At 38.6% G+C, this 21,350-nt stretch overlaps 1 protein-coding gene across 1 annotated transcript; it reads left to right on the top strand.

The window, feature by feature from the left end:
• The first annotated feature begins 217 nt into the window (after positions 1 to 217).
• On the top strand, positions 218 to 19,966 carry RPE65 (retinal pigment epithelium-specific protein 65kDa). Its single transcript, XM_011936889.1, has 14 exons — positions 218 to 477; positions 1,676 to 1,758; positions 3,417 to 3,567; positions 5,346 to 5,453; positions 5,557 to 5,698; positions 7,836 to 7,983; positions 9,230 to 9,311; positions 9,547 to 9,679; positions 9,790 to 9,929; positions 10,553 to 10,682; positions 17,205 to 17,319; positions 17,414 to 17,508; positions 17,615 to 17,726; positions 18,865 to 19,966. The coding sequence occupies exons 1-14, from the start codon at positions 467 to 469 to the stop codon at positions 19,014 to 19,016; spliced, it is 1,602 nt and encodes a 533-aa protein (XP_011792279.1). The 5' UTR covers positions 218 to 466; the 3' UTR covers positions 19,017 to 19,966.
• The last annotated feature ends 1,384 nt before the right edge of the window (positions 19,967 to 21,350 follow it).

Here is a 21,350-nt window from a genome sequence, read left to right as displayed (position 1 = left end):
TCTGGTTCATAGATAGTATGTTTATAGATATTTTTAAACATAAGTGAGTGAATGAATGAGGGTGAGAATGAAGGCACAGAGGCATTACAGGGAGGTGGGCCCCAGAGAATGGTGCCAAGGTCCAGTGGGGTGACTGGGATCAGCTCAGGCCTGACGCTGGCCACTCCCACCCGGGTCCTTTCTTTCTAATCTGCTCTCATTCTCCTTGGGAAGGATTGAGGTCTCTGGAAAACAGCCAAATAACTGTTATGGGAACAGCAAGCCCAAATAAAGCTCAAGCATCAGGAGGATCTGAGAGCTGAAAGCAACTTCTGTTCCCCCTCCCTCAGCTGAAGGGGTGGGAAAGGGCTCCCAAAGCCATAGCTCCTTTTAGGGGATTTAGAAGGCATAAAAAGGCCCCTGGCTGGGAACTTACTTCTTCACTCTGCAGTTGGTGCCAGAACTCTGGATCCTGAACTGGAAGAAAATGTCTATCCAGTAAGTATTTCTGGGAGCCTTTTTAAAAACACCTTAGTGGATTCATGATAAATGTGCTATTTCAAGAGCTCCTGAAGAGAAGGCATTGATTAATGACCTGTTTAGGAAAGACCCTTAAAGTTTGGTGGGGGCATTTTTTCCTGCTTAGGTATTAAAGCAACTCTCTAGAATTCAGGTTCAAATTATGGGGGATTTGTGTGACTTAGCCCAGGGTTTGGAAGCAGTCTTGAGTATGGGGATTTCAGACAGACTCGGGCTCCACTTCTTGTCCAGTCATTTCCTAGCATGTGACTTTGGACAAATTACCTAACTTTTTAAGTCTAGCTTTTCCCATATATAGAAAGATGTCATAATAGCTTTTACTCCATTATGTTACTGTGAGATTTAAAAGAGCTAATACCATGCAAAGTTCTTTTTGTGGTAGGTAGGACATAGTAATTGTTGAGTAAAAGGTAATTATTATAATTGAGTCTGGTCAGAGATTCCACTCTTTTAAGTTATAAAATGAAACTGAACAGAGGAGGTAGAAAACAAGCAAAAATAAAGAACCTGAATCTCCTGGTCTGACTATGACGAAAAAAGTACTGTAGGTCTTGGGGATTGGTAGAGAAATGAGATGACGGGGAAAAAATTATGGTATAATATGAGTGAATAATGAAGGATGAGGTACCTGACCCGAAAAGCTGTCATCTCCCAACCCCTAGGAAGGAGATAAATGAGTCTCTCTTGAGGCTAGAAAATCAATGATGCAGTGAGCTGAGCATGTTGATAGGGCGGGAGAATACTGTGGAAAGGACTCTGTTTAGTAACAAATCTTAGGAAGTGAAGTGATGGCAGTAGGATTGATTGATTTGTCTTCCGAAGTAAGAAAAAACTGCAGAGGACAGGATTAAGTTCACTGTGACCATTGACATTAAAAGAGAGGTCATTTCTCTTGACATCAGAGCAGTGATCTGGGACCCCCTTCCATACCTGAGTAGTCTTCGCCACCCCCAGCCTCATGTGCTCCTCCCTCCCCCATCCGCCCTTCCCCGGCTCCCGCCTCTCCGTCCCCTCGACCAACCGCTGAAACTAGACTGGCAGGAGAGAACAGGCTTTGAGCCAGCCCTAGAGTGCCTTGTCTCCCGCAGCTCTGCCTCTATCTCTGTGGACTTTGAGCGTCAACATGGGCTTCTCCCTTATTCTTCCACTATTTCAGGGTCGAGCATCCTGCTGGTGGTTACAAGAAACTGTTTGAAACTGTGGAGGAACTGTCCTCACCGCTCACAGCTCATGTAACAGGTTGGTCTCGCCTGTCTTGAAACCATCCTCTTTTATGTCAAAGTCTCTCTTCTCTGGCTTCCTATTCCTTGGCATGTCTCAATGCAGACTCCCCCAGTGGGTCACAGGGAGAGAGATCAGGTGGTTTGGACTTTTTATAGCAAGAACCAATTTTCTTTCGTTTGCCTTTACTTTATTTCTCTAATGTAGAAAAACGCTACCTAATTGGAATTCCGTAAGGATGAGGATTACACCTTTGTCATCTTCAAACTGTCAGTGCCTAGTTCAGTGCCTGGCACATAGTAAATGTCCTATAAATGTCTGTTCCATAGGTGTCTGAATAAATGAAGGTCCAGTGATAAGCACCTGGGAATGTGAAAGGGTGGTGGGTTTCATGCCCATTTTATTAGAGGAATGTTGGTTCTGCTGGGAGGCAGATGTAGATGCTAATCTAGCTCTATCATTTCACTGTCTGTGAATCCTCTAAGTTACTTCAACATTCTGAGCCTCAATTCCCTTATCTACAAAAGCCCAAAATTTACCTCATGAGGATTTTGTGAAAATTAAGTGGAGTAATATAAATAGAATGATTCACGCAATATCCAACACAAAGTGATCAATAGACAGTAATTATTACTATCAGTACCATTATTAGCTATAGGAAATAATCCAGTTGCTTGAAAAAATTCACTGGCAAGAAACAAGGAAACACTGTCAAGCACTGCCCTTCTCAAAGGATAAATCTAGCTGGGTTTTTAGGGACAAACCTAACTGTGAAAGCTGAGAGGCCTTAAGGACTCTCTTGGGTACCCCACATTTTGCAGATGAGGACACTGAGGTCCAGAGATGACATGTGAGCTGATCCTAAACCAGAAGTCAGGTCCCTGACATCCAACCCTGTGGACTTCCTGCTACAGCAGATTGACTTTCATCCAGGCAATAGCTCACACTCACAGAGGGATATAGCTCTAGATTTTAAAGAGCCAGGATTCCTGTTTATTCATTTTAAAAGTTTTTTTTCTATAGACACATCTTTTTTTTGTTGTTGTTGTTATTATACTTTAAGTTCTAGGGTACATGTGCATAACGTGCAGGTTTGTTACATATGTATACTTGTGCCATGTTGGTGTGCTGCACCCATCAACTCGTCAGCACCCATCAATTCATCATTTATATCATGTATAACTCCCCAATGCAATCCCTCCCCCCTCCCCCCACATCTTTTTAAAATATATTTATTCCCGTTCTTAATGCATCCTTCTACTCCTCACTCTACTAAAATATATCAAGAAATTTGAAAATTTTCTTAAAAATGAGATGGCAAAAGGCAAATGGATTGGTATTTGGGGAAATCTAGGTGGAGAGTCCCTGTCCTCTCAAGATGCTTCTCCCTCACTCTTTCCAACCCTTTACCCACACTCTGGGGTGTCGCCACATTTCCCACGGTGTGGTCTCCTAGTGAAGGAGAGTCAAGTCAGTAGACATTTTCTAGTGAAGGAGAGTCAAGTCAGCAGACGTTTTCTCAGTGCTGTCCAGCGCGAGGGCTGGGAATGAAAATCACTGCCAGCTCTACGAGGAAGAAGCTGCCCAATCAGGCTGCTGATATACTCTGCCTTACCAAGGACAAGCCCAGCCCAAGGCAGGGATAAGAAACAACGTTCTGTCTCCCCTCATCACAGGCAGGATCCCCCTGTGGCTCACCGGCAGTCTCCTTCGATGTGGGCCAGGACTCTTTGAAGTTGGATCTGAGCCATTTTACCACCTGTTTGATGGACAAGCCCTCCTGCACAAGTTTGACTTTAAAGAAGGACACGTCACATACCACAGAAGGTAAAGCAGCACTCCATGCCCCTCCTCCTCCCCTAAGTAGGGCCTAGTTCAGCTCCTCCTCCCATGTGAGTTTTAACCTCTGGACCCAGGAGGCAACCTATATACGCACTTTCTTCTCAGAATGTACCTGGGCCAGTGTGTCTGCATGGACACGAGGGAACACTATCATGGAATAAAGGAGAAGCTAAAGCCTAGGGCTTTGGGGTCCAACATGCATGGCTTTAAACTCTGTATTCAACAGACATGACTTGCCTGGGGTAACCTTTGGCAAGATGTTGACCTACAATTCTTGGTTTTATAATTAGTAAAATGGGAGAAATAATAGAATCTACCTCATACGTTCATTACAAGCATTAAATGAGAGCACAGTGTCTAGCACACACAAAGCACTTCATAATAATAGCTATTGTGATGCTTGTTATTATTATTAAACCACTGGCCGTCTTGATTCCTTTTTCTTTTTATAAAATTGGAAAGGCCACCGGTAAGGGGGTGGGAGGCTGCCACGAAGTAGTGAAGGACAAAGCATGTCACAATGATACCAGAAAGAGAAGTTTTCTGAAAACAAGAGATTATTGAAGCCCTAAATCGTCATTCTGGGAAACCCCTGTTAACGAAGTATTAACAAATACTTTGTCTTCTGCTTTCATGTTCAAGCCTATTAGTGGCTTTGTTGATCACAGATTTCAGGCATTTTGACAAGACCTGAAAAGAAACAGTGAAAGGGGACTTGAAGCAGGACAAGTTGCGTGATAATAGAAGAGAAACAGATGATGTCAAGCAGAAATGTAGCCAGGAGAGCTTAGTGTGGAGTTCAGATAAAGCTTCATATACTTTCGACAGACCAGGGCACTCTTTCTTCTTCATAAAAGTGTGACTGGGCGTGTTGGCTCACATCTGTAATCCCAGCACTTTGGAAGGCCAAGGCGGCTGGATCACTTGAGGTCAGGAGTTCAAGACCAGCCTGGTTAGCATGGTGAAACCCTGTCTCTACTACAAATACAGAAAAATCAGCCAGGCGTGATGATGTATGCCTGTAGTCCCAGTTACCTGGGAGGCTGAGGCAAGAGAATAGCTTGAATCCAGGAGGCAGAGGTTGCAGTGAGCAGAGATTGCACCACAGCACTCCAGCCTGGGTGACAGAGTAAGACTCTGTCTCAAATAAATAAATAAAAGTACAAAATCAGATTTTAACTGGCTGTCCACATGAGAAATCCTGGACAAGGTATGCTATCTACTCTAAGACCTGTCTGGGCAAGAGATAGAATTCAAGAACACTTAATTTTTAAAACAAAATGAATGTTAACATTGAAGAAAAACGTAAAAGAGACAGAGAGATTGAGAAGAGTATAATTCAGCACACCATGTCTGGAATTTCCCCAGTAAGTTTAGGTTGACAGGTTGTAGGTGACGGGGGTGGGGGTCCTATGTGAACTTCCCTCAGGGCTGCATGGTGTGATACAGAAAGTTCATGCTGTCCAGCACTGACCCTCTAGGATTCTAAACCAGCTTGGCTACATATGCCAACCACTTAACTCCTCTGAACCTCAATTTCCTCATATGTGAGGTTTAGAAGACAGAAATGTAAACGCGTGGGACATTGTGTCTGCCCTGTTTGGTCACCCCAAGAAAGTGAGCTAATAAAACCCTTTATTCTTCATGTTGTGCATTTATGATTGTGACTTGATGAGGACACATAGAATGGCCATTCTAAGCTCTGCATGGGCTGTACGGATTGCTCCTGTCTATACCCTTCCTTATGTTTCAATGTCCTTCAGGTTCATCCGCACTGATGCTTACGTACGGGCAATGACTGAGAAAAGGATCGTCATAACAGAATTTGGCACCTGTGCTTTCCCAGATCCCTGCAAGAATATATTTTCCAGGTTACTGAACCCAAACTGAATGTTACTCAAGCCATTTTACATTAGCCCTTTTTCTCTCATGGTTTGAAAATTACTGGACTGAAAAATTCATTTGCTTCTACAGGTTTTTTTCTTACTTTCGAGGAGTGGAGGTTACCGACAATGCCCTTGTTAATGTCTACCCAGTGGGGGAAGATTACTACGCTTGCACAGAGACCAACTTTATTACAAAGATTAATCCAGAGACCTTGGAGACAATTAAGCAGGTAGGACACAGTGCTAGGTGATGTTCGGGAATTTAGAATTTGGAACATTCATGCTGTGAATGTTTGATTCTGACTTGATGAGAACACACAGAATGACCATTCTAAGCTCCAAATGGACTGCACTGATTGCCTCTGTCTATGATGCTTTCCTGCAATTGGTGCAATTTGGTGAAAAGAACATGAGAGCCAGATTAAGTTTCAAATCCTAGCGTTGTCAACAATGACTAGCTATTTGACATAGGACAAACATCGTTTCTTCATCTATAAATTTTTAAACACTTACATGGATTGGAGAAAACCCATATAAAATGCCTAATATATTCATTCATTCATTCATGACATAAATATTTATTGAGTGCTTTCCATATTCAGAATTTATGCTAGATGAAAGGGATAGATCAATGAGTAGGATAACATGGTCCCTGTCTTTCATAGCTTTTATAAGCTAGCATGAACCTGGTAAATACTGGGTGCTCGAGAAATTATAGCTACTGATACTGAAAATAATGCTATTTATGGTTCTAGGCAAGTATGTTGCACTAATTTGCCCCCTCTTATAGACACTTCTTATGAGAAGTAAAGCTATATCTTGAATGAAATAGCATAGAACAAAATTTCAGCAATATTAGGAAGTGATACTCCACCTAGGGAATCCATAACTTCCCAAATAAAGTCCAAGTGAAGGTCTTTGTGGCTGTCCCACTCTTATTCCCCCTCCTCTATGCATGCTCTTCATGGTAGCCAGGTTAAATGACTAGTAATTGCCAAACAGCACACATTATTTCACAAGTCTATGCATTTACAGTAGGCATTTACATTAGGATTCCCACTCCCTGGAACACACTGTCAGCCTGCTCCACTTGGCTAACTCTACTCACCTTTCAAACATTAGTTGGAGTCATGTTTCTCAGGAAAACTGCCTAATCCCTCAGTCTGGACTAGATGGCGCTTCTCTATGACGCAATTGCACACTCGCAGTGCTTTATGCCAGCTTATTGGTCTAATGCAGTGCTGCCAATAGAACTTTCTGCAATAATGGAAATGCTCTATAACTGTGCTATCCTGGTGTTATTAAGCACTTGAAATGTAGCTAATGTGACTGAGGAGCTGAATTTGAAGTTCTATCTAAAAATTAGTGGTCACTATATTAATAGAACAGCACGGGTCTAGAATGAAGTTCTTGAAAGCAAAGATCTTCTCTTTCCTGGGCCCTGGTACAGTACAGTACCTGGCACATAGTGAAAGCCCAGAGCATTTGATAAATAATTGATTGAATAAATGAGTATCTTGCTTATTATTTAAACAAGTGTGCTAAAATGTTCTATGCTTTAAAAAAAATCCCCCTAATTAATTGGAAAGAATTTATAAATATATATTCCATTAATTATTCATTCAATAAATCTTTACCAAGTAGGTCCCAGGTAGAAATCTAGTGCTGATTTATCTAGCTCTTTATCCTTAAACAAGACACTTGATCTCTCTGGGACCTCAGTTTATCCTTCTTCAAACAGAGATTTGTGTTACATTTGCAGTTCTAAACTTATGAGACATAAAATTGAATTAAATGCTGAATGTTTTTGCCTGAAATGTTTATATTTAATTAAAAGAGATCCATGGTTCTCCTAAAGTCTATTTAAATTAAGACTTTCTATACTAGATGAAGCTTGAAGTCCCTTTCAGTTCCAAACTCATATAGTACCACGTGCAAGACACATCATTGATATTTACACAGTATCATAAAAAATTGCCATTTTTTGAAAGCAACAATTTTTGGATATGAGCAATTTTATACAATTAAATCTAATACAATAATAAGAGTATAAAAAAGTCTGAGGACTCAAACTTATGGCTTGAGGTCAATCTGCATATAATAAAAGTAACTGACCAGAGCCTTGTATAGTATACATCAGATAAAGAGATGTCACAGGTAACTCCAGATGCAGACACATGAGGGGCAGTGTGTTCTCATGAAGGTGGGAACTCAAGGTGAAAGAGGGCAGAATCCAGAGTGATGAGAAGAAAGAGAAAGTGCACTTAGGGTGAGAGTTCAAGGGGTAGTGATGACCTCAGACCCAGGGACAAAGGTATAATGTATCTTCCTTCTCTCAATGGGAGGACATTCACTTTACTTCCGTAGGTTGATCTTTGCAACTATGTCTCCGTCAATGGAGCCACTGCTCACCCCCACATTGAAAATGATGGAACCGTTTACAACATTGGTAATTGCTTTGGAAAAAATTTTTCAATTGCCTACAACATTGTAAAGATCCCACCACTGCAAGCAGGTGAGTTTACCAATCTGTCCTCTTCTGAAAACAAGTATCTGTATTGTGAGAAACTTACTGTATTGTGAGAAAGATCAGAATATCAGAATAGCATTTTGTGCATACTTAAATTACTCTCAGATTTCAGAAGTGTTGCCCTCACTCCTACCCTATAAGGGTCCTAATGCCCAAGGGCATCATATCAAAGGATGACAACTTGAAAATATAGAAAGTAAGTGTCCAAGTTCTCTTCTAGAATTTAAAAATGTAGTGTGCATATATATATATATGTATATATATACACACACACACAATATATATATGGATTTGATCATATACAATTTGGATTCAAACTTAGCAAACATTTATTGAGCACTTATCCATGTGCTAGGCAAAACTAAATTAAATAAGCATGTATGTGTGAATAATAGCATACATACACGTATGACAGTGTACTAAGTACGTTGTGCTTACTTCCCAAAACTACAAACAAATCTATTAACTCATATAAATACTATAGAAAAAAAAACTACAGCAAAAAGGAGTGTACCCTAGAATTCTCCATTCATTTTCCATTTATTGCCAGGTTCATTGTTCACCACCTTGATGATGGAATTATTTGAATGTATACAGATTTTTGTTTAGTATTATTTAGTACAGTTCTCAAAGTGTAGTTCTCGGACCAAGACCATCACCTAGGAAACCGTTAGAAATAGAAATTTTGAGCCCTGTCCAGGGCAGACTGAATGAGAAATTTGGGGAGTGGAGCCTGCAATAGTATTTTAAGAAGCTCTTTATGTGATTCTGATGCGCACTAAAGTTTGAGGACATTCACTTACTAGTGAGTAAATTTTAATGTGTGTTAAGAATTACCGCATAGGGCTATTGACACAAACCCATCTAAACTATATCCTTTGGGCATCTTAAGATGTTGCAAAAGGCATTTTGCCCATTCTGAGGTTTTTTCCCTACTCCCCTGACTTAAAACTCACCTCCAGCTATTGCAAGATGTGACACCACTATACTCCGCTTGCCACACCCTATTTGAACACACGTTTCCAAATCTGCTGCTATTTGGATTTTCCTAGGTGATTTTGCAGCTTCACATGAAATTTCACTAAGAAGTGCAAATGATGGAGAAAATGAAAATAACCTCTCTAAAACAATCAAAATGTGTTTCTTTGCCTGTATAAGCTGTTCTAAATGCTTTGTATTAAAAAAAAAATAAGAGGCTGTTCCAAAGCCTTTTAAAACCACTTTATTTCAGACAAGGAAGATCCAATAAGCAAGTCAGAGATCGTTGTACAATTCCCCTGCAGTGACCGATTCAAGCCATCTTACGTTCATAGGTAACTTGAAGGCCTGCTATGAATCTTCAGGAAAACTCAAGTTTAAAGATTTGCTTTGCCTACCTTTGATATCAATCCTGATCACAATTTTTTTTCAGAAAACTAAATTTAAACATAATTAATTTCATGTAGGCACTGTTGATTCTTGTAACTGAGCATACCACATGTATACAAATTTGTTTGTGACTTGAGAATCAGCCCTTTCATTCACAAGCCCGTTTGTGTTTCTGAACAGTTTTGGTCTGACTCCCAACTATATCGTTTTTGTGGAGACACCAGTCAAAATTAACCTGTTCAAGTTCCTTTCTTCATGGAGTCTTTGGGGAGCCAACTACATGGATTGTTTTGAGTCCAATGAAACCATGGGGGTAAGTCTTAGATATATTTGTTGAGTTCGTGATTCTGAAGAAGGTGTGTTTAATAATGTACACTTTTTTTCCTTTTTAAATGCATCAAAATATTTTCCTCATTTTTCAAGGTTTGGCTTCATATTGCTGACAAAAAAAGGAAAAAATACCTCAATAATAAATACAGGACTTCTCCTTTCAACCTCTTCCATCACATCAACACCTATGAAGACAATGGGTTTCTGATTGTGGATCTCTGCTGCTGGAAAGGGTAAGAAAGGACACTGGATAAATGCGACATCTCCCATTGTTCCTGGAAATTAAGGGCTTTTACAGAGACACTGCTCTCAATCTGAATCACATCTAAAATAGCAAGAGGTATGCGAGAGTCAAAAATGTAATTGAGAAAGTAGCAGGGAGTTTAGGTAATCTGAACATCAAAACTATGGTTAATGATTGAAAACTAATTGGGTCCACGAATCCCACCTGAAAACAAAAGATTCTGTGACCTGAGATGTGAACTTAAATTTGACAAAATCACTGGGGAAACTTGAGCCCCATCCTCTCTGAGAAGGGAGAAAAAGTCCTGCGTTTTTCAGACTAGCCAAGTCACTAAAAAGACAACAGTCCCTAAAGACACAAACAGAATGGTGACAGGAAAGCAGAACAGAAAGAATCTCAAAGCTGCTGTTACTTAAACAAATCCATTAAGCCGGTTTCTTTATTTTCATCCAGTGTGGGCAGGAGGAAATGATCTAATACACCTGGCTCAATAGCAGTTTCTGGGTTGTAGAATAAAGAACAGGCAGGCACTTGTGCTTAAAAAGGCATGAATCATCTCTCTAAAATTATTTGTAATTGCCTGTGCTCATGTCTGACTTTTTATTTTTGCAGATTTGAGTTTGTTTATAATTACTTATATTTAGCCAATTTACGTGAGAACTGGGAAGAGGTGAAAAAAAATGCCAGAAAGGCTCCCCAACCTGAAGTTAGGAGATATGTACTTCCTTTGAATATTGACAAGGTAACCTGCTTCTCCACAGATTTCAGATTTAACCAGAATGTTTCATCTCTCTCAGGAATTGTCCTCCTGCCTCATGTTTATACATAAAGTCTTGAAATTTGAGAGCTAGAAGGAGCTTTAAAAATAAACTAATTAAACTTCCTTCATTTTACAAATGAAACTAAAGCTCCGAAGAGTAACGTGACTTAGCAAAAGCAACTACAGCAGAGCCAGGATAAGAACCAGGTTTTTTGATTCTAAATCTGCTGTTCTTGTATCTACAAAATTGTCTTTAAAATATACTTCCTCGGTGAATAGTGCAGATCCACTGATTCCTATGATACTTCATCAATAATATAAATACTTTAAATAATTTTGTGATGAAGCATCAAAAAGTACCCTTGTAGGGAAATCAGTTCATTATTTTGGTTTTCTATAAATCTTCTGAAAAATAATGCTAGAGGTTAAAAATCATTACTAACAATAGACAGTCATCTCTTTATTTCTACTTTTTTCTTCCCTGTATTTAGAGACTATCTTTTTAGAATAACCAGAGTAACATCTAGAATTTGTAGTGTGATGGAAATACCAGTCAAAATCAATAAAATATAATTCTAACATATAGATATGTGAATATATGCTTTCTTTTATATCTATTTCCTCCCTGGTTGCACAAAAGAGGTTATTGAAACAGCTACATGGAATGTAAAACTTCGTACCAAAGGCTTAGGTATGGTGTAGTAGAAAATAAGCTCAATTTAGAACCAAACACCACTGCTCTTAAGCAAGTTTGTAAGCTCTGTGAAGAATGAGAAAGAGAGAGGATGAGGTTGAGTGTTACAGACAGGCAAAAGGGCTTCTATAAAGGCAAGAAGGAGTTAAAAATGCAAGATTTCATCTATAAATATAAAGTAGTTGCTGAGGTTGGTTTATTTAGGGGTGTAGGGGAGATGGGTATCGGGCAGAGAGACTGGAAAGATAGGTTGGAGCAATATTACAATGGGCTACATAAGCCTTTGAGTGTTGTATAAATAAAGGGAGCCATTTAAATATTTTAAGTGTGTATTTTAAGTGTATTTTAGGACATGATTAGATCTCTGATTCAGAAAGTTTACTCTGGCAGCATCATGGACGACAGACTGGAAAGTGAGGAGTCTAGAGTAGAGGCTAGAAGCCCTGTTACAGGATTAATGCAATGAGGCAAATAAAAGGGAATAAGTATCTGAGTTAAGAAAATGGTGACTGAGAGATGAAGATGCAAAGCTGAGAAATATTTAGGCAGCAAAATCAACAGCAATTGGTGTCTAATTACATGTGAGGGGTAAGAGAGAGGAAGGAGTTCAGGATGCCTTCAAGATTTCCACCCTGAGCAGTTGAGTGAATGATGATATAATTCATTGAACTGAAAACACAGAAGTAAGAGGAGCCGGGCCAGGCGCGGTGGCTCACGCCTGTAATCCCAGCACTTCGGGAGGCCGAGGTGGGTGGATCACCTGAGGTTGGGAGTACAAGACCAGTCTTATCAACATGGAGAAACCTCGTCTTTACTAAAAGTACAAAATTAGCTGGTCATGGTGGCGCATGTGTGTAATCCCAGCTACTCAGGAGGCTGAGGCAAGAGAATCACTTGAACCCAGGAGGCAGAGGTTGTGGTGAGCCGATATTATGCCATTGCACTCCAGCCTGGGCAACAAAAGCGAAACTCCATCTCAAATAAAAAAATAGAAGTAAGAGGAGCTAGCTTGTAGAAAAAAGAGTACATTTTGCTTTACAGATGTTAATTTGAAAGTACCCACTAGCCATCTTAGCAAAGCATTCCATAGGCAGCTGCTATACATGGATCTGGCGCGCCAAAGAAAGATCATGGAGAGAGATCAGTCTGGGTACCTTAAGGATTTTTGCTTTCCCCTTAGGAAGCATATCACTGACATGTAGTTGAGTGTCCCCAAAATACTCGCCAAATGGATGAGTCAGTTTTTCAGTAAACTCTTATTTTGTTAGTAATGTAAAAATCACAATCATCTTTAAATTAAGGAAATAAAAGAGGATCACTTAACTTAAATATTCACATTTCAAATTAAAGAAAAAGGAAGGATTTTTCTAACTGTATGGTTATCATTGCCTGAAGAAATATTACCCAATTACAAAATAGGGAACTGCAATAATGATAACAAAGTCTAACATCATTTAATCTGTCTCCTCTTTCTTCTAATAGGTATTGAGTAGCCACTACAACAGGCATCACACTCTGTTTCAGTGGATACATAAAAGAATACACTTCTGGTTCTCGTGGAGCCCATTATCTAGTGTATCAGAGAGAAAGAAGGCGAATCGGGAATAGCCATGCATGTCAGCACAGGAGTAGTACTCTCAGGAGGGATAAATTGATGTATTAATAGTTAGTCAGATGATAGTGCAGGGGAGATTCATGGAACATAGTTATTTCCAATGGGCAGTAATACAGCAGGTGGAGACGGGATAGAGGCAAAACGATTGAAGACAGAAAGAACGGTTTGAGGACAGACAGAGAAGTGGAGAGGGAGATACGCAGAGAGAATTGGCTATTATAATTGGTTGGAACATAGGCAAAAGTGGTAGACTAAATGGGATAAAAAGTTATAAAAGTACCTTGTAATCTTAGAAGGCTTTAAGGCCTGGCTAAGAAATTTGCACTTTATTGAACTGGTAACGGAGAGACAGTGAAGGTTTTTAAACAAAAGAAAAGCCTATAATTATTGGTATTGAAATGATAATAAAATATATAAGAATAGAGAGATGAGACTGCTAGCGGGGGGGAAATCATACTTTAGAATAGGTTTTTGAAAAGAAGCATTTAAAATTTGCTTATTTAAAAAATAAGGAATTTGAAAGCCAGAGAATACTGAGAGAGAAGATAGCCAAGCACGGTAGCTCCAGAAAATACCCACGTGTAGAAAATGGTAGAAATAAGAGAAGCCAGAAAGAGAAACAAGAGCCACCAGAAAGTCCTAGCTCCCACTAAGAGAGAGTAATGTCACAAAGGTGAGGGCAGGTGAGGGTTATACGGTGCTCACTGCTACAGACAAGTTGAAAAGGCTGAAGACTAAGAATGAAGCATTAGGTTTGGTGATCTCTAAGGGAATAGAGTGAGAGAGACAGAAGTCAGGTTTCAGGGCTCTTAAGGTAAGCAGTTGAGTATCTGGAAGCATTTACTGAATGTACACTTTTAAAAGTTTGGCAATGAAGAGAAAAATAGAAAGGACTTATGTCCCAGCTACTTGGAAGGCTGAGGCAGGAGGATTGCTTGAGTCCAGGAATTCAAAGTTACAGTGAGCTGCATGCCATTGCAGTCCAGCCTGGGGAACAGAACAAGACCCTGTCTCAATAAACAAACAAATAAAAGAGAACAAGACCCTATCTCAGGAAACAAACAAACAAACAGGAAATCTAATTTAACAAGAAAAATAAGCAAACTAGAACAAAGTAAAAAAATTCAACTTGAAACCATATAAATAATATATTAAACAGAGACATAGACATTTGTACTTATTGTATGCATGTACATAAGTACGCATACATGTGCACACCCCTCGCTACTTCCCAGCATCATCACTAAGTACCTCGAGTCCCTTATTTCACAAAATCTTGCAGAATCTTCTCCTCTGTTGGCTCCCACCTCCTATCCTTTCCCTATTCTGAAAATCTTCCACTATTTACTTTTAATTCTTAGTCCACCACCAGAAAAATCTCCTGTCTTCTCTTCTTAGAATGTTCCCTTCACCTTCTTTTTTAAACCAAAATTTGGCTCTCTCCCCTAAAGACACCAGTCTCCCCAACAGTAATTTCCAGGAGAAGCAGTTTCTTCTCTGCACAGGGTACAGCCCTTTTACCACTTAGCCTGGAGTTGGGGTAGGTGTCCCTCCTCTTTGCTGCTTTCAGATCATTGTTCCCTCTATTCACCCTTAAAATTCCCCAAGTTTTCATCTCATTTTATCTAATTATATAGCCAAGTGATGTATGTGTGTGTGTGTGTGTGTGTATCCCTCATACCCTCGACTTTGCCAGTACTTAAGACTATACTCCTTCCATAATCTCAGTTTCAAGCATGACACACTCTGACCTTTTATCTTTCAACATCACTTGCCCTACTGCAATTTCCACCAGGAACTTCCAGTCCATTGAACACAGTACTTTCTCACTCTCTCTCTCACTCCATTGAGGATTTATCTTCTCTCCTCACTCAATTTAAGCTTTACGGTCAACAATTACAATCACTTTCTCATGTAGACCTTCGTTTCCCTTGCCTCTTTCTTACTTTATCAAAGTCACTTGTCAAAACCACAACTCTAGTTAAATTCAGCTCTCCACCCCCTCCATACTTATACCTCTGAGGCTGAACTAAGTGCAGACAAGGCACAATCATGTTAATTGCTCCAATTTTAGATGCATGACCACAAATCTTTCTGCTACATTTCCCTGCTTCACTTACTCTCTCACTTTGCTAGTTAAATATTCCACACCCTTCTCTCTTTAAACTTTTATCATCTCCCACTTCCCGCCTCCACACTCAGATGCAGCTGATGACTATGTTTCCTTTTTGTCTGAAACAAATGAAAGAAGTCAGAAAGGAACCATAGACTTGCCACCACGTCTACCCACCCACCAGCAGCTGTACTCATACACTGAGTTATCCATCTTCCTATCCAGAGTTGATCTCTTTCATCCTCCTTCACCCTCTCAGGGAAATCACTCTCCCAGTTCTCCCCGTCTTTCCTAGATCACCACTCTCCTAACCTTTTCAATGGATCAGTTTTATCAGGCTCTTACAAAATCCTTCTCTTGACATTTTTGCCCCAACCAGCTACCTTCTCATTCTTCATCTTGTTGGAAGGCCTTGGTTCTCCTATCTTCCATTTCTACACTCACTCGTTGTTAAATATTCATGCCTTATGCATTTACATTTTTAGCTTTTTCTTAAACTCAAGGTTCGTACCTGCTAGTGCCAGCTCCACATCTGCATTTGGATGTCGAATAGACATCTCAGTCTAATAAGACAAGACCTGAACTTCTCATCTTCCCCTATGAAAAGTTTACTCTACCTGTAGTTCCTATCTTTGTTGTGACATCAATCTTGCTTTGTTCAGGTCAAACACCTTGGTGTCATGCTTGATGCCTCTCTTACTTTCATGCCTCTTCCTCATCCCATATCTTATTTAATAGGAAATCTTCTTGACTCTGTCCTCCCCTTCTTCCACTTCTCACTAACTGCAATGCTACTGGCCTAGTGTGAACCATTGTTTTCTTTCAACTAGATTACTACAAGACAAACTGGTTTCCCTGATTCCACTCTTGGATCCTCCCTACTAATAAGTCTACCCTAAAAATAAATCATAGCATCTCACTCCTGTGCTGGAAACCCTCCAGTGGCTTCCCATCACTCACTCACAGAGAAAGATCAAGTCCTCATAATGACCTACAAGGCTTTGTATAGCCTGGCTCATGACCTCTACACCTTCCTTTCTTATTCTCTCCCCTTGCCCAGTCGATAAGATCCACACTGGACTCTCTGATGCTCCTCAAACAAACTCAGCATCCTCCTCCCTCAGGCCTTCGCACAATTTGTTCTCTCAGCTTGAATGTTCTTCCCCAGATATGTGCATTGCTAATTTTCTCATCTTCTAAGAGTCTTGTCTCCACTGTCACCTGTTCAGAGACCTACCCTAACCATCTATTCAAATTTTAACCCACTTACCCTTCACATTTCTGATCTTCTTTCCTCTATTCTATTTTTTCTCCCCACATTTGTGGTATGTTATAAAATTTATTAATTACATTTATTGTATATCTCCTTAAACTAGAATGTAGGCTTCAAGAGGACAGGGACTTCACTCTCCAAAATATCCTGAATGCCAAGAATAGAGTCTAGAACAAAATATCTAGTCAAGTATTTGATGAGATTATTAATAAGTAGATATGTGCTTAGAAAAATCTCATAGTGTCCGTTGTTTTTATAAAACAATCAGAAAAATCATGTGTGTGTGACAAGAGATCTTAGTAAACATATGGTCTAGTGGTTTTTTTTTTCTTTTTGTCAACATAACTGTAAGGATTTTTTTTTTAAGCAAAATCAAAACATATTCTAAGCGTGAAAGAGATATACATTCTTTCATCCCTCAGGCAGTTGAAGTCTTTGTTGTTCTGCAGATAAACATTAACTATTATTATTATTGGTTTTGAGATTTTTGTTTGGTTTTTGTGTTTTTGTTTTTCAGAGGCCTTTATCTGGAGCCCTAAATTTTCTTCAAGGATAGTCTCATTTTACAAAAGAGAAATTAATGGCCTAAGAGGTTATGTGACTTTCCCAGTGATACATAGCCAGTGACTGACACAGGCACAGATAGCTTTCCCAGTCACATCCCAGGGTCCTTCATCTATAGCTTCCTGCAGTTCCTCCCTACACATTGACCTAAAAAAGAACTCACGAGCCAAGACTTAGGAAGTCTGCGTTTCTGGCTGTTTGAATTCTTTCCTGCTCACTGAGGTTTCTGTTATCTTCTCTCCTAGGCTGACACAGGCAAGAATTTAATCACACTCCCCAATACAACTGCCACTGCAATTCTGTGCAGTGACGAGACGATCTGGCTGGAGCCTGAGGTTCTCTTTTCAGGGCCTCGCCAAGGTGAGATGATCCAGAGAAAACCTCACACGGGAGTGAACAAATGTTTCCTTCAAAGAGATTAAGAGTTTTCCTATGTATGTGCTCTATTTCATAGCGTTTGAGTTTCCTCAAATCAATTACCAGAAGTATTGTGGGAAACCTTACACATACGCGTATGGACTTGGCTTGAATCACTTTGTTCCAGATAGGGTAATTAATCCTTCTTACTAATATTTGAACAGTGCTTTGAATATATGCTAGTCAAGTAGAGCATATTGACTGATTGCTTGATTGATTTTTTCTTTCTCACAAACAGCTCTGTAAGCTGAATGTCAAAACTAAAGAAACTTGGGTTTGGCAAGAGCCTGATTCATACCCATCAGAACCCATCTTTGTTTCTCACCCAGATGCCTTGGAAGAAGATGATGGTAATGAAAGCAATTGTTGTGTCTGAATATTCTTCTTACTGCAGTTCTGTTATGTTAGTTCATTAGGAAAGGAGTAAGGTTGATTATTCCATAATACTAAAAAACGATCCTTAATACTATAAATAGAACAGTAACGAATAATTAAACTTATTTGAAAAGAATTTTCACCTTTTGATCAGGTCTTGTTGATTACCAGTAGAAAAAAAATGTCAAAGCACCATTTGGTGTCAGGATGGAGCATCATTGTCTGCTCTAGATGAGGGAGAGAAGGAAGAAAAAATGGCAACATGAATTCTAGCTTTTTGCCTTTCCTGATGAAGACATATTTCTAAAAAATAGTAATTCTAAGAAGAGAAGCTAAGTATTATAGCAGATACAAGATAATGAGAAGAAAGCTCTGTGAATCACTTTCATCCGTTCTTTCAGTAAGCTAGGGCTTGAAAAAGACCCAGAACCACACCAGCAACTCAAATACAGTAACTCAAACTACAAATCATCAGTGTTAGTTAACTACTTCTCAGCTGGGACAGGGAGATAGATGACAGTCTGTGGGATTAAAATATGGAAAACTACAGAGAAACGAGATAAAGGATTGTAGAGCCATTTCACACTAAATGATTTTATATATCCAGTCAAAACTGTAAAAGATTTGTTCTCATTTTGTTTGAAGGAAGTCAGCTTCCAGATCAATCTTAGAAACCATACATATGATATATCTTACTACTTTCAAAGTCTTTTAATACACACTTTTCATTTGATCATCAGTTTTTACAGTATATACAGCAGGTGCTATATTTTTATGTTACAGATAAGAACAGATCCATTTATTCAGTAAGTATTTAATGAGTACCTACTATGCTGTAGTCATTGTCATAGAATATAGAGATATAGCAGTGAGCAAGACAGACATGACACTCCCTTCTTAGAGCTTACAGTGTAGGTAGGGTACATAACGAGTTTAAAAGACCTCTTTAAAGGTGGTCTCATGCCAGGTGGTACAAGAGTCAGAAAAAGAACTCAGGTCATATGGCTTTCTGTATTTGTCAATGTAATACCTCCTATATTATTTCAATGACATTTAATCTATAGCTTGGGCTTTTAAAAACTCAATATTGCCTTATTTACTTCTGAGAAACAGGTGTAGTTCTGAGCGTGGTGGTGAGCCCAGGAGCAGGACAAAAGCCTGCTTATCTCCTGATTCTGAATGCCAAGGACTTAAGTGAAGTTGCCCGGGCTGAAGTGGAGATTAACATCCCTGTCACCTTTCATGGACTGTTCAAAAAATCTTGAACGTACTCTAGCAAGATATGGTTTTGGTAGCAAAACCAAGAAAATCAGCTTCAGGTCTGCAATCAAATTCTGTTCCATTTTAGCCTGCTATATGTCATGGTTTTAACTAGCAGATGCACACAATTTTGCAATGTTTTACAGAAAGCACTGAGTTGAGCAAGCAATTCCTTTATCAAAAAAAAAAGCACATATTTAGATAATCATACTTCCTCTGTGAGACAGGCCATAACTGAAAAACTCTTAAATATTTAGTAATCAAATAGGAAATGAACGTGGACTTACTAAATGGCCTTTAATTCCTATTATAAGAGCATATTTTAGGTACCTATCTGTTCCAATTATACTTTTAACATTTAAAAACCAAAGTCCTCTACACTTAATTTATATTGTATGTGGCTTTGCTGAGTCAAGGAAGTATCATGCAATAAGGCTTAATTACTAAATGTCAAACTAAACTTTTCCTCAAACCAAGGACTATCATCTAACATTAATTGCAGTAATTATTTTGCATATATGTAACTGCTCAAAGATTATGAAGCTTATGAATGTTAACCTTTCCACTTATTACAAGCAAGTACTATTATTTCTGATTTTATAATAAGAAAATCTATGTTTAATCAACTGAGTCCTCTCAACTAAATAATATCTCAGAGATTAAGTTACATATTAAAAGCTATGTAACATAAAAGCAAGTACATATAGTAGTGACTATATTAAACAAAGAGCATAAAATACTTACAAGTGTAATATTTACTTAAAATCAGATTATGGGATAATGTTGGGGGATTACACTTTATTGCATCTTTTTTGTTTAATTATATTTAAGCATTGTGCAATCACTCGGGAAAAATTAAATTATTAACATGCAGGTATTAATACATTTTAAGCCTTTTGTTTTAAAATTTCTTTTGTTCTAGAGATTATTTAAAAATAAATATTGACAAAAATAATGTTCTATATCTGAATTCTAGTATCTGTTTTATGCTCGAAAGCGTTACATACCATGATGCCTAAGATGATTGGCATGGTGTTTGACCAGGTAAAAACAGGTTGAAGGAACAAGCTAACCAGGGTACCTGATATATCCATTTGGTCTTTATTTAGATAAGATGCAAACTCACTTTTTAAATTACAAATACTCAGTAAAGCATACTTTTCAAAGAATACCTAAAAATACAAAAAAGTAGAAACTGTAAAGTAAAATCATCCAGAGCTCATCTAAGTTCAACTGCTCTTAAGATTTGGGTACTGGTCTTTTTCTTCTTTTCTATTCCTGTAGATTTTTTATGTAATCATTATTTTTCCATCAGTAATTACTAGATAGAACTAAAAATCTCAAAAAGAAAGAAAATGCCAGGGAACTGCATGGAATATGTCACTGTAGATAAATATCAATCCATTGGTTTCTGTCTTTAGACATGATATATGAACAGAATTCCACAAAGAAAACTATTTTTCTATTTTTTAAAAAATGTAGAAAATTAATTACTGAAAAATTACTAAGTTTTAGACTTAAAGTCTTCAAATTAAAAAAAAAAAAAATTCCTACAATTCCACTTACTACCCTTGCCAATCAGTGATTCCCTGGCTTCTTCCCATTCATTTTTTATGAAGCAAGTCTCACAATTCAAGGTGACCATATCTCCTCCTGCTGTACAATCCCCTTTAGAGGTAACCAATGTGTGAAGAAGGGAAAGAGGCAAATCTACGATAACATTCTGCTAATACCATTTCACCATCATTGGCATTCTCAATTACAATTATCTCTAAGATTAGAGCAAGGAGACGTAGAAGCTACTTTTCAAGTGCAAGATAGACTATAAGCTTTAAAAACTTAAATTAGAATAAGAGATATTTAAGTCATGCAGGAGAGATTAACTTGTCAATTCGGACTTTCTAGGAAACACCTACTCCTCTGAGGGATCTAGAGAATCATGTCCCATCTATAAAAAATAAATCCTGTTTTAAGAAAAATAACTCAATTGAATTAATATAAATTAACCTGTTAATAAGCAGTTATTTTAAAATAACAAGCTGTTTGAAGTTTATTTTTTCTTCCATTTTTGGTGCCTTATATTTGCCACAGCCAAGGCAAAAAGATAATAAAATCTTTGACATAATATCATCAAGAGGTAATCAGTAACTGATAACTGCCTCATGGCAGATAATCTAGACAGTCCCTGTCCTATATTCTAAAGCAGAAAAGACCAACAGACATCAAAGGGAGTCTGTCTTCCAAGGATTCTATGGCAGTATTACTCCACTATCCCACAGTCTGGCTGAGGAGCTAAATGCAGTATTTCTTCTGTTCAACCTAATAGGAAGACTATCAAT

This window comes from Colobus angolensis, unplaced genomic scaffold (genome assembly GCF_000951035.1).
Source record: "Colobus angolensis palliatus isolate OR3802 unplaced genomic scaffold, Cang.pa_1.0 Scaffold158, whole genome shotgun sequence".
In the NCBI taxonomy this organism is placed as follows: domain Eukaryota; kingdom Metazoa; phylum Chordata; class Mammalia; order Primates; family Cercopithecidae; genus Colobus; species Colobus angolensis.
This window is presented reverse-complemented; position numbering and strand designations above follow the sequence as displayed.